General features: G+C 39.9%; 1 protein-coding gene across 5 annotated transcripts in view; it reads right to left on the bottom strand.

Annotated features, from left to right (window-relative positions):
* Nucleotides 1-787: 787 nt before the first annotated feature.
* CEP83 (centrosomal protein 83) overlaps nucleotides 788-14140 on the bottom strand; it is a 29233-nt gene continuing 15880 nt past the window's right edge. For 3 of the 5 annotated variants that reach the window (XM_054204757.1, XM_054204767.1, XM_054204747.1), the window contains exons 8-16: nucleotides 11625-11739; nucleotides 9953-10097; nucleotides 9653-9802; nucleotides 8926-9001; nucleotides 7535-7692; nucleotides 4634-4763; nucleotides 3627-3730; nucleotides 2734-2917; nucleotides 789-1702 (exon numbers count right to left, since the gene is read on the bottom strand). In XM_054204757.1, the coding sequence (XP_054060732.1) occupies nucleotides 1517-1702; nucleotides 2734-2917; nucleotides 3627-3730; nucleotides 4634-4763; nucleotides 7535-7692; nucleotides 8926-9001; nucleotides 9653-9802; nucleotides 9953-10097; nucleotides 11625-11739 (1248 nt within the window). In that variant the 3' untranslated portion in view covers nucleotides 789-1516. Of the gene's footprint in view, nucleotides 1703-2733; nucleotides 2918-3626; nucleotides 3731-4633; nucleotides 4764-7534; nucleotides 7693-8925; nucleotides 9002-9652; nucleotides 9803-9952; nucleotides 10098-11624; nucleotides 11740-14140 lie in introns of all 5 variants that reach the window. The other 2 variants (XM_054204785.1, XM_054204777.1) reach the window with 2 other exon arrangements.

Raw genomic sequence — 14140 nt, 5'->3', positions numbered from 1 at the left:
AAAGGTAAAAATGTTAAAACAGAGGATAAGCTGGTACCCGCAATGAACTCTTGCGCAAAGAGCCTGAGCCAGACTGGGAAAGGGAGCCCACAAACCAGCAGCTAACCATCGTTCTTCCTCCTGCTGGCACCCTTCTTCTGCCCCCCGCCAAGGCTTCCCTCGCTTGTGTGCTCCCCCCTCCCTGCACCCTGCCATCAGGTGAAGTCCTGCTGCAGACCAGGGCACCGGGGTCGGGGACAGGAACACCAGGCTGCTGCCAGCCAGCTCTTTGCAACCATTATATTCTGGCAAACCTCAGTGACCCTTACGTTACTTTTTTTCCAAATTAATGCTGCAGGAGACAGCAGAAATAGCTTCTTTTGCTTCTAATAGTTACACCGTTTTCCTCAGAGAAGTCGTAACAAATTCCCCCAGGAAGTGCAGTACAATCCCTGTACTTACGTACTGCAGGGAAAAAGCGAAAATGCAGCCTCGGGAGAGAAAAGTTGAATGAAGGACAACGTCACTGTATGGAATGTAGTTACTCCGTTGTCTATTACTGCAGCCTAATAACACCACCGAATAAACTATTAAAAGAAATCGCACTGCCTGTCTCACTGTCTCATACTTTCACTGCAGTGCAAAAAAAAAAACCAACAACAACAAAAAAAACACAACCCAACAAAAAAACCACAGATAAAAATAATTCCTACACTTCCAGGAAACTTTTCACTATCAAACCAAAAAAATTAATTGATCCCCTTGTAAGTTTCTGTTGCTAAAGTGATAATGAAGAAAAAAAGATTTTTTAAATCAATACATTCAATCTTGAATAAATATTTTTATTGTACTTAAGTAAACAAATCACAGCAGCAACAAATACAAACTTACGTTTTCATAACGTGAAGGCAAGTTGTTATACTTCATCTCTACTGCATTATAATAAAAAACCCAATTATTGCTTATTCCCGTTGTAAAAATACAAGAGGCCCATTGTCGAGGGTAGGAAATTGAAGTTTTCAGCATTTTTTTCCATTTCATTTCACCCTCTCTGTCCACGTGGGAACTTCAAAATAACAATCCCAATGTGGATTACAGCATCGTCAACAATCGAAACAGCGACCCAGCGAAACTCCACACTGATACAGTAACTTCTACCTTGAAGGAGTAAGAGGATGGTATCAAATAAGTTTTAAAGGATTTATCCAAAAAAATTTCATTTTACTTTGTATCTTAAATGTCAGCACAACTCAACCTTGATCAATGTATTTTAAAGTTTTTTGTGATGAGTTTATTTCGTGTTTTGACTTCCAAATAATTTCACATTTATATAAAAACATTTCAAAATGTAGTTAATCTTTCAGTGCTAATCAATTATATTTGATAATTTATGAGAGTCTATCAAAAATAAATACAAAACTATGCAGAATATATTTTCTGCTATTCAGGCACGTACAAGCGTGTTTTTGGCAAAATATTAAAAGCACGTACAAAGGATAAGCTATTGAAAACAAACAGCATGTAGAGTTTGCACATTCTATTTGGAGTCCTCACTTTGGGCATCGCCCTCTCCAGTGAGCCTGTTTCTAGCCAAGGTCCTGTACGCGCCCCCCGTTGCTCGCTCTCTGGATGGCCCAAGATCTTGCAGCTGTTTTCTCTGTGTGGTTTCTAGTTCTTCCAACCGCTTGCGAAGCAGGGAAAGCTCTCTCTGATGCTGTTCCTCCTTGAAATAAATAAATTTAAGTTATATTACAATTTGCACCTACAAGAGACAAAAATGAGCAATAATTTCATTTTCATAGAATGGTTCGGGCTGGAAGGGACCTTAAAGATCATGTAGTTCCAACCCCCCTGCCCTGGGCAGGGACACCTCCCACTAGACCAGGCTGCTCAAAGCCCCATCCAGCCTGGCCTTGAACACTTCCAGGGATGGGGCATCCACAACTTCTCTGGGCAACCTGTTCCAGTGCCTCACCACCCTCACGGTAAAGAATTTCTTCCTGATATCTAATCTAAATCTCCCCTCTTTCAGTTTAAAACTGTTACCGCTCGTCCTATCGCTCCCCTCCCTAGAGTCCCTCCCCAGCTTTCCTGTAGGCCCCCTTTAGGTACTGGAAGGCTACTCTAAGATCTCCCCAGAGCCTTCTCTTCTCCAGGCTGAACAACCCCAACTCTCTCAGCCTGTCTTCATATTGTCTTATATTTTCTCTTTCGTTTTCTTTAATTAATGATTTTAAAATAAAAACTGTGAAGTCCAAAATACCCTTATTCACGAAATCTTACTCCTCAACGTCTTGTGGGTATTGTTCAGGTTTGTCCTCGCTCACTGCAAGGGGGTTGCACCAGATAGGACCTTTGAAGGTCCCTTCCAACCCAAACTGTTCCATGATTCTGACATTGACGATGAACAACACCAGCAAGAAATATGCGTGCGGGCATCCCTCCTCTTAGATGAAGAGGCACACAGACCTGTATTTCTTGCCCAGAAGGCGCCATTTAAAGCCCCTCAGGAGAAGGACAAAGTAGGGAGAACCAGGCTAAAACCACCCGTTTGTTACATGCTGTAAATTATCGTTTGTCTTTCAAGAACCTCTCCCTCTTGCGAGGAAGGGGACATCACGAGAAGCATTCCTGAAGGCTTCCTTCCTCTGTTCAAAGATCAGATGCTCCTTCCTTAAGACTAAGGGCTCTAATGAAGGACTGTTCCAGGACCCTCTTTCGTTGTATTATTTTCACAACTTGTAAATACGTCACCACCTGAAGAAGGGGGAAGGAAGCTTCAGGCCCAGGAGGCAAGGCAGATGATGACATTGTACTGACTGGATTGAGCGACGGTATGTTAGGATTCAGAATTAAACTCCGGAATTCATTGTGCCTACGTTGCAAGTCCTTTAGTCTCTTCTGGAGGCGCGCATATTCTTCATAGGAAACATTCTGCCTAGGAAATAAGAGATTTCTTATTGCTCAAAATCTTTATTACCCCAACACAGAAGCGTACGTCTCCCCAAGAACTCTGCTGTTTACTATCCCCATGCAGGAACATGCCGTACCAGAAGAACAGGAAGGTGGAACACCTGTGTATATTCTTCTGTCTAAATGTCTATCTTTTTATCCTTTTTATGGATTTTACGTCTATCCCCTTTTATAGAGGGACTTTTGTCCCTCTATATATTAAGCTATCTGCTGTTTTCAGATTAGAATTTACATGGAGTAAATTAAGTTTTTAACAGCATTCACAGTGGTGAGCCACAGGAGCCACATTGAATTATTTCTTGGAATCAAGCCCTCCATAGGTGCTCAGTGAAGAAGAAAAAAATAGGAGTTTGTCTTTCAAAGAGTTGCAAAATCTGTTTCTCTTGCAATTATGAAGTTTTTTTCACTTCTTTCTTTCGAAGGGATTCCTGCAACTGCATCTATCAGATATTTTCCCCTCGTTTCTCCCCAAAGAGACAGCCTTGCAGGTGTCTTATAAGCTCCCAGCTGCCCGTCCTAAACAGAGTCCATTCAAAGAATTCTAGTGCTGAAAATTCCCTTACACTGGACTCCAGTTACTAAACTGCAACGTATCTTCAAAATTACTTCATGTTTCTAAGTCGGATCTTGGGCATGTATCATTTTTCAAGCTAAGAAAAAGCAAAGTTTATTACCTATTTAGCACCTGATTTTCTTTTTCTAGCTCTTCTATCTTGGCTTCCAAAAGTTCTAGTTTCTCTTGCATCCTCCTTTGTTTATTATCAGTGAGAGTCTTTCTCTGTCAAACAGACATTTCAAACAGAGCTAAGTAATGCCTTCACAGATTAGATCCTGTAAAAATTAAATATACGCTGTACGTGGTTTCAAAGCTGTGACAGTTTTTCAGATTTTCCTTCCTTAAGAAGTGGTACTGTGGTGTTTGAAGGTTCTGAATCCCCGCGACGGGAAACAGAAGAGAGGGGAAATGATCCATAGCTGCGACTGAAAGATGCACAGCTGTCAGTCACTTGTTGGTCGGTGACCGACTGTACTAACAAACACTGACTCTATTTGAGAATTACAAAACTCATTCTTTAAATGACCATATATAAATAAGTATAAACATGACAAAAAGAATGTATGCACTGTTCTTTTTTGGTTTTTTTGGATTTATTTTTTTTTTTGCGCATGTTGGCCTCAACTTTACCACCTTAAAAGCTACCAGTAGGTTTCATAACCTGTATATGTCCAATGTATAAAACTGCCAATTAATCTTGAGCTTTTATAAACAATTAATCAGCTTTTCCTTTCAAGTTATTTTATAAATAGCGAGCTTAGAAGACAACATAAAGTTTTGATATTCCATCACAGCAAAGCAGAACATCATTTGTCTAGTATCTGAAACATAATCCTGACTAATTAAGGAGTCCACCTCTTAAATAACCATATATCCACACATGCACGTGCGCAAAAAAAGCCTCACAAAATCATTTGATGGCATTATAACAGAGCTGTTGGCTGTAATATTCTTTTGCATATCGCTTCAACCTATTTCTACGCTAGTCTCAAAGAACTTGATATATTTTGTTACCATATTCAGTAGATTGCAAATAAACTCTCGATAATAAAACAATTCTAGCTGGCCAAAGTAAAGCTGAACTTTTCATTAGCTGGATCATTCATAAAGGAAGAGTCAACGTGCCTTTTTCTGAGCAACAGCAGCCCGACACAGCCTGTTCTTCACTTGGTTGTATTTCTCTTCTTTCTCCGTGATGCGCTGGGTAAGCACGTGCTTCTCCTCCAGCCATTCTATACGTTTGTATTCTAAAGTCCTTTGAAAAAAATCAGATTAAAAGATTAAGAGGTTATATGTACAAAAGCAGGATGTCGGATTAATGCTTTAAGGCTCTTAAAACAGATGCATCTTTTCACAACTCCAACCTTGATATACTTGAAGGACGTGATTTAAATTTGATTGTGCTGATGATCTGATCATGACTAACAACATCCGAACCCGTGCATTAACATCATCCTAGGCTTTGTTCAACTGTGAGGCACATTTTGAAAACTGATTCCAATAAGCTCGTTAGTTGTTGGCTGCTTGTTGGTTTGGCCTGTTGCCAAACCGTCCACAGAAAAACTCGGAATTCAGATCAAAGGCTCACACTGGAACACAAGAGTAGACACCTCTGCCAAACACCAGTTGTCAGAAGAGCCGACAGCTGCCTGCTCTGTTTGGGGGGTAAGAGATGTAAGAGAACAGATTGCTGCCCTGCCTGGTCTACTGTGCCTTTGGAACAGAGAAGGACAGACGACCGGCGTGTGCTCCCGACCAGAACAAACGCCAACACAACAGGAAGCTCCCACCAAGATGGTTCCTAGACAACATTCCAGCCGAACACGCACCACCGACAGCATATGTTATCTGTTCAGGCCTTTGCGTAGGCAACACACTAAAATTAGGCTGTGTTCTCCTGCAGTCGATAGCAAAAGGAGCCAGTTTCTCTCTGCTGCCTGGTTTGTTTGGGCTATCTGCACTGTGGGTCAAAGTAGACAAGAACTAACCGCATATTTAACTACATTACTATAAAGAAAAAAAAAAATCAAATGGTGAGATTCTGTGCAACAGCTTTTAAGAAACACAGTCCAAGACATGGTATAGTGCATCCGTACCACTCCAGTCCTGGGTCGATGCAGTTTCCCTACAGGGACTCTGAATAAATTTCAGGGACTCTCCATAAATTTCTCACCAAACAGCCTTTCCCTTCCCCGCTGCACATGTATCAGGAATCATCCACCCTCATATCAGAACCAGGATCCTGGCCCACTTGGTACCTGTCACAGTTCTTTTAGCAGACCCAGCGTGGCTCGTACCTTGCCGTTGACTGTAAATAACTACTAATACCCAGGAACCAAAGGGCTTTCTCGAAAAGCACTGCTTAACAGTAAAAGAATGTCGTTTGAGACAGTGGTTAAAAACGCCGTGAGATTATTTTTTTTTTTAATGCCAATAAAACTGTTCCTGAAACGTTTAACAAGTGCCTGTTTGAGCTCATCTCTGATCTGAATCAGTCTCATAGCTTGCCTTCAGCCCTTTTTCTCCTTTCACATTTTCATTTCCAAGCCTAAGATTGACACAGGCAGGCAGGCAGCTGCTTTGCCTACTTATGGCTCAACTGGCATTATTTTACTAATCTGAAACTGTTTATCTTAGGCTTTCTTATCTTTTGGTCCTTATTTCACTTCCTCTTTAAGCCAAGTTGCTTTGGTGCAACTTAACTCTTGGAATTCAAGCCCATAAGAATTACTGAACTGAGGAAGGAAGTCCTATCCCCCACAGAGTCAGAAAAAGAATGGAAACATGTCCCAAGGCTCCCCGGGTAACAGTAGGACAGACCTGGAGGACTTACATGTAGGCTGCAAATCTGCTCAGTTTCTGCAGTATCAGCCTCGGTGCATCTCCCGTTATCTACATACTTATACAATGATGTCTGAGGACTGCCAAGGTCCTTCCACCTTCCCAGCAAAACCTGCTCCTGACAGGTTTACGGCCCACAGATACGTAAAAGACACTGACAGTCTCACACAACTAACAGTGACAATCTCACTGAAAATATGAATACACCTTCCTAAAGTAAACACCCAGAGCATTTAACGTGCTACTCACAACCATATTCTGCAGTCCCAATGCAATAATTTCTTCAAATGTTAAACTGAAAAGCAATATTTAAACTAATGACAACAACGCAATTCCAGTACCAATCCATAGCAAAAGGGAAGTTAAAACAAAAAATACCACACTAGATCTTTTGCAAGTTTTCTGTTTAATCTGGGACAATGACTTTTTAAAACCCACCACACAATAATCCAGGACAAGTTAGACACTACTTGGTTATTAGGCTACGAAATACTAAATAGCTATTTCCAGACGAACTGATAAATTAATCTTTAAATTACAGATAAGTGATCATTGCTATATGGAGTCTGAACAAGATTTGGTTTCCTTCAGAATTTATTAGCATATTTTGATGGTGCAAAAAAGCTTGTGCAGAAAAGAAAAGTGATTATTTTTAATTTTGATGAGAGCAACTAGAAGATATCCAATAAGCTTTTATTTGTCTCCTGTCAGCTAAAAGGATCTAGTGGGACAGGGGAAAATAAAAAAAGTATATATACACGTATACAGCCCCGAAACCTTCTAAAGCATAATACAATGCTGATATGCCTTTTTCACCCTTATTGCCTGAATATTCTTAAAAGAACTGTGTGTAAAACTCTAGATCCACTTAAACTAATATAAGTTTGACATTCACTTCAGTATATATAGGATTTCATTTTATACAAATACTATATTTCACTAGTCAATCATTAATTGTAACAGACATGAATAGAAACAAACTCCTATTTTTGAAGTTATCACAAGCAAAGCTTTCATACATACTGCAGAAAGTGTAGCCATTTTTTACAATTATCCAATATTTCCTGTTCATTTTTAATTTCTGACTTTATTCAGAATCTAGAATCCATAGTTAAGTAATCCACATGAAAGGAATGCAAGCAATATGAAAAGGAAAAGCAAAGACAAAAGGAAGAAAAAAATTACTTCTCTGTTTCCAGTTGAGCTTTTTCTGCCTGAGTCCTTGCATGTTGACATTCCTGTTTTAATCTCTCTATTATTTCCTTCAGCTTCTGATTGGACTCCAGCAAATCATTTTCTGATTGAGAAAGTGAGGCAAGCTGGAGTTGCAGGTCATGAATTTGCTACAAAAAAAAAAATAAAAATGCAATTTTTCCATTTAAGAAGGTACACAAGTAACTAACAATTAATTCTGAGATACTGAGATAGAGCAAAACGCAGACACCAAACGGCTGCACTGCCATTTCATAAGCCTTTCTCGTTTGTTCCTTTTCTCCTTACGCAACAGCTTCTCCAGAAGCTTAACAGTAAATCGCTACTGTTAATCTGACCTAGTTAAAGATGTCCCTGCTTACTGCAGGGGGCTTGGATAGATGACCTTTAAAGGTCCCTTCAAACCCGACACATTCTATGATTGTAGACAAAGAAGGTTTTCTATCATAGCAGAAAACGAAAGGGAGGTAGAAGTCTTCAGTCATTGATGTGTCCCCTAGAACTTAAGAAATCCGACATTAATTAAGCTCCAGGGCTGAACAGAACTAGAGCACCGCACAACATTTGGTAGCAGAGCTGTGGAGCTACCCAGCCTCTTCTCTCTCAGAACACACAATGCGCTACAGCCAGCAGTGCCCGCACCAACCAGTTCACAAAACCAAGTACCTAGAGAGTCGGAAAAGTCCAACCTCCAACCAAAAGCCAGCACACAGATAGGATGATTTCCCTTTCCTTTTCCTCTCCCCACATGGACACTCTGATACCCCAATTTCTGAAGGTAAAAAAACCACATTGCCTTGAACTTCAAGTGCACGCAGCTTGCAGACTACTTTGATGCACAGCTATGTTCTTGTCTACTACATAACACCATGGGCAAGCAGGAGTTAAAATAATTAGGTTTTATTTTCAACACTGCCATGAATTCACTCTGCAATAGAAATATACCTCTTTACACAAGTTTATTCATTTATGAAACATCTGTTAAGCACTTGAAGAACCTCAGATAAGAGATGCAGTGTAAATGCAAAGCATTACCTAGAAACAATTTATAAGTCTCCATGGAAACTGAATCTCCAGTTAAATAGTGCATAACCGTACTCAATATACCAGTCTATAAACATTCAACTCTGAAATCCTTGGTACCCACAAAATGCGGGAAGCAGAAAGCTGTAATCCATTTATAAAGGTCCGGGAAAGCATGACTGATTTCTGAACACTTCCGCTTTTAAATATCTGTTGTATGCATTTTGTGCCTCAGGAAAAAAAGGCCTTAAAAATTCAATCTAATCTTTGAACACTGGACATGGTAACTGCAGGAAAGACTGTATTTCTCCATAAAACGTTACAATGCAATAAAACATTACCTGTTTCAGATCAACACTTTCACGTTTCTTTTCTTCCAACTCCTCTGTCTGAATAGCTTGCTGTTGCATTTTTAATCTAAAATTGTATAAGACATCCTTATTTTTATCTGATTAACATATAGATGTTACAAGTTAGGACAAATCAGTCTGACAATAGACTATATTGCACAATTTGAAAGGCTGATAAATAGTTAACTAAGCAATGATTAAAATATATTTTTGTTGATTATTAGAATTCATATAGGAGTGAGAAATGCATTGATTTGTTTGCTTCTGGAGTATGATTTTTGCTCATTTTATCATACCGACCTTCATACAAATACAGTAACCAACTCAAAGAGATATTGTTTTAGGGCCCCAGTTTGCCAGTTGCTGAAATGGTGCCATTGTGGAAAGAAAAATGGTTTATTCTAATGCTGGGGCTGTGCCAGCAGCCAACATGGACCCACTTTTAACAAACATGAGTATTGCAAAATTATGTCTTTAAAATGTTCATTAAAATCATGCATTTTTAAAATGTTTGGATGAAAAATGGCGTTTTCTTTTTTTAAACAATACATTTTTAATTCTATCCTCTTTTTAAACAATGCAACAGATAATTCTGTTTAATTTACCATAATGAACACTTGTGTATCTATGAATAGTAAACTTTTATACTGACAACTGTAAAGAAATTAGCAGGGGGAAAAATGGGAAATTTGCGTTAAGGTTAGAAAAGCCACACTACCGCAAACGCTGAAGTTCCTTTTTGCTAGATTCTTCTGCCATCTGTACAACACGTAGTTTCTCTTCATACTGATCCTTTTCAGATTGTCTCCAAGTATCTTGTTCCATCTTCATCTTCTCTAGATCAGCTAATCTGTTCTCGAGTTCTAACCTGAGATGTTATTCAACACGCACACAAGAATCATGACAAAATGCCAGAGGTGTTTAGTTGCTAAGAATGGCATTTTTTAAAAGTCACTCAAAACACTCCTTTTTTTTTTTTTTTTTTTTAAGAAGTTGAGCAGTAAATCAACAAACATACTTTTCATCCTGTAAGGCTGCAATTTTTTCAAAAACTTCCTCTTTGGCAGCTTGCACTTTACGAATTAGCTCCCGATCCTTTTCTACTAACAGCACCTTATGACGTTCAACAGCTGCCTTAAGGATTTCCTTGTCTGACAGCAATCCTGCATTATACATTAAAAAAAGTTAAAATGTCATTATTGATATCAGCCTGATGAAAACCGGTATTAAAATAACTTTATAAATTGTTAAAAGGGAGCTAAAAATCACAATTCACATGATAGAATGAATGAATGGGGAAAAAAAGCAAAAAACAAAAAACAAGAAAAACAGAAGAGACACGGCCTTTCTTAGTATAAAAGCAACATTTCAAAGACTTTTTGAACAGTAACCATTACATTGGAATCTCTGTCTGTGAGGGTTTATTATCTTAACATACAAAAGTAATTAAACAGTTGGTGTTGCTATAGATTTAAACTCTAAAGCAATTTTTGCTAAGCAGTTGTATCTGGATTAAAAAATAAAATAAAATAAAATAAAATAAAATAAAATAAAATAAAATAAAATAAAATAAAAGAACTATTCCACAATAGCTACGAAAAGGTCAAGCAAGAAAACTGGTTATTTTCTTTTTATGAAGAAGTTTATGGTAAACAGTAACTGGTTACCAGTGAAACTGTAGTAACTTGGCAACAACAAATCTCACCTTTTAATCCACTCATATTACCAAGTGAGGCAATTCTAAAATTATGACCCTATAGGCAGGGATAAAAGATGCAAATTAAAAACTTGTGACCAAGACACCTGTGTTCACTGGCAAATAAGCCAACACGCGAGAACAGCTACTCCTGGTTATTTAGCTAATTCAGTGACGCAAACTGGATTCCACAGCAAGTTCAGGTTAGCTTAAATCTTGCCTGTATTTAGTTTCGTATTTCATAGGGTCCAACGTTTTCTGTTCGCAATATGCTGTAAGTGCATTGTCAATACAGAAAACACCACTTTTTAGTTGCTCTTAGAGAACTTAATATCAAAGCAAGTGAACAGGAACAACTGTTCCAGGGAGGTGAAGGTACTATTTTGGGGTTACGGCAAATCAGTAAAGATAGTCCACTTCGAAGTTGTGTAGTGATTCAAATCATCGACACGTAACTAGTACTAGAAAGCTTTGGCTTTTCACTCTCGAAAGCTATTTCAAGTTGCCTACATACTCAGCTGTATTAGGTAGCTTAGAACATTGGCTATTTTCTTCAAGGAATGAAACAGAAATTGTATTTTATTTCACATAGCAGCCTTACCCAATTGTTATCAATTCCATGAACACAGAATTAGAAAGCAAAACAACCAATATGGTATGTTAAAGTTTCAAGCAGAGTCTGAACGACACTAGAATTTGGCAAGAATAAAAAAAATATCCAAGTGAAGTACATGATTTGAAACAGATTATGCTCAAATGGTGTCATAAATTCACTAATTTACGTAAATGAAAAATTGTTCTGTAACTGTTCTTCTCAACCTAGTAGACCAAGTGAAAAAACAGTTATTTCAAATATAAAATGAATTGTCAGACCTGTGACCTAGATCAGAATTAGAAGGTGAAGGCTGCTGGGGAATGCTTGGAGGAAAAATGATTGTAGTATTCTGACTAGAAGTTACAAAAGAAATCATTAGAAATTAATTGCACATTTTACCATCCATTTCACTTTGAATCTTGTTTCTCTCTCTTTCTACGTCACTCTTTGTTCTTGCTGCCTCCAGTTTGACATTTGTTACTTCCAATTTATGTGAATGTTTAAGTTCTTCTACCTATGAATTAGAAAAAAAAAACCACAAATCAACTAAATTAAATACACATTCGCAGCTTTACTGTAAGTTTTTCATGTGATATTTTGTTAACAAGAAATTCTGTGAAAATAATTATGGACTACACTTACTTTAAATGTACCTTAATTTTTTTTTTTTATCTACTGCAAGGGACCTTAAAGATCACCTAGTTCCAACCCCCCTGCCATGGACAGGGACACCTCCCACTAGATCAGGTTGCTCAGAGCCCCAGCCAGCCTGGCCTTAAAAACTTCCAGGGATGGGGCTTCCACCACCTCTCTGGGCAACCTGTTCCAGTGTCTCACCACCCTCATGGTGAAGAACTTCTTCCTAACGTTCAGTCTGAATCGACCCATCTCTAGTTTTAATCCATTCCCTCTAGTCCTACCATTACCCGACATCCTCAAGGGTCCCTCACCACCTTTCTTGTAAGCCCCCTTAAGATACTGGCAGGCCAGATAATTTTAATGGTGATTATAGGCGGAAATGGATTATAGGGGTAATGGTGATTATAGGGGTATTTGTGATTAATGGGGTGAAATCCTCTTGGCAGCCAGTCACCAGTGGTGTCCCTCAGGGCTCAGTTTTGGGGCCGGTTTTGTTTAATATCTTTATCAATGATCTGGATGAGGGGATTGAGTGCACCCTCAGTAAGTTTGCAGACGACACCAAACTAGGTTGGAGTGTTGATCTGCTTGAGGGTAGGAAGGCTCTACAGAGGGACCTGGACAGGCTGGATCGATGGGCCAAGGCCAACTGTATGAGGTTTAATAAGGCCAAGTGCTGGGTCCTGCATTTTGGTCACAACAACCCCAAGCAACGCTACAGGCTTGGGGAAGAGTGGCTGGAAAGCTGCCCAAGCAGAAAAGGACCTGGGGGTGCTGGTGGATGGCCAGCTTAACATGAGCCAGCAGTGTGCCCAGGTGGCCAAGAAGGCCAACAGCATTCTGGCTTGTATCAGGAATAGCGTGGCCAGCAGGAGCAGGGAAGCGATCATGCCTCTGTACTCGGCACTGGTGAGGCCTCACCTCGAGTACTGCGTTCAGTTCTGGGCCCCTCTGTACCAAGAGGGACATTGAAGTGCTGGAGCTCCTCTGAAGTCCAGAGGAGAGCTACCAGGCTGGTGAGGGGTCTGGAGACCAGGTCATATGAGGAGAGGCTGAGGGAGCTGGGCATGTTTAGCTTGGAGAAGAGGAGGCTGAGGGGAGACTTCATTGCCCTCTACAACTACCTGAAAGGAGGTTGGAGAGAGGTGGGTGTTGGCCTCTTCTCCCAGGTGAATAATGACAGGACCAGAGGAAATGATCTGAAGTTGCGGCAGGGGAGGTTTAGGTTAGATATCAGGAAGAATTACTTTACTGAAAGAGTGGTCAGGCACTGGAACAGCCTGCCCAGGGAGGTGGTTGAATCATCATCCCTAGAGATATTTAAGAAACGTGTAGATGTGGCACTTCAGGGCATGCTCTAGTGGCAGAGACTGTAGGTTGTTTGGTTGGACTCGATGATCTCAAAGGTCCTTTCCAACCATGAAGATTCTATGATTCTATGACAGATACTGTAACACTAAAGCTATTGACATATAAAGGCCTACGAAGATGATCAAGGGACTGGAGCACCTCTCTTACGAGGAAAGGCTGAGAGACCTGCGTCTGTTTTGCCTGGAGAAGACTGAGAGGGGACCTCATCAATGCTTATTAATATCTAAAGGGTGGGTGTCAGGAAGATGGGGCCAGGCTCTTTTCAGTGGTGCCCGGTGACAGGACAAGGGGCAACGGGCACAAACAGGAACACAGGAAATTCCATCTCAACATGAGGAAAAACTTCTTTACTTTGAGGGTGGCAGAGCACTGGAACAGGCTGCCCGGAGAGGTGGTGGGGTCTCCTTCTCTGGAGATATTCAAAACCCGCCTGGATGCATTCCTGTGCAACCTGCTCTAGGGGAACCTGCTTTGGCAGGGGGGTTAGACTAGATGATCTCCAGAAGTCCCTACCATTCTGTGATTCTGTGACATGATCTGATTCCCCAAATCATGATCAGTGCTATTACAGGTTTTTATTAATTCCTCTGGTCACACACTGAAAGATTATTGAATGAGTAGTCAGTCATCTTGAAATGCAGGTTTTATGTATTCCCCGATTAAAAAAATTGAAGCGCTCAAACACAACATATATACCAGAAACGAGGCTGTCTGACTATTGACACGTATTTCATCTTCAACCAGCCAGTTATTATAAGCTACAGTGTAGAAAAGCTACTGTTTTAGGAAGCCTTGGTGATATTTGCACAGATGTGCAGGATTGCCTGTGAAAACTTGGTTTCTGAGTAAATACTATACATTCTACAAGCCAGCCTCTGAATATTGGGGTATTAAAGACTACTCAT

This window comes from Rissa tridactyla, chromosome 1 (assembly GCF_028500815.1).
Source record: "Rissa tridactyla isolate bRisTri1 chromosome 1, bRisTri1.patW.cur.20221130, whole genome shotgun sequence".
Classification (NCBI taxonomy): Eukaryota; Metazoa; Chordata; class Aves; order Charadriiformes; family Laridae; genus Rissa; species Rissa tridactyla.
Note: the sequence above shows the minus strand (reverse complement) of the source record. Positions and strands in the feature narration are given on the sequence as shown.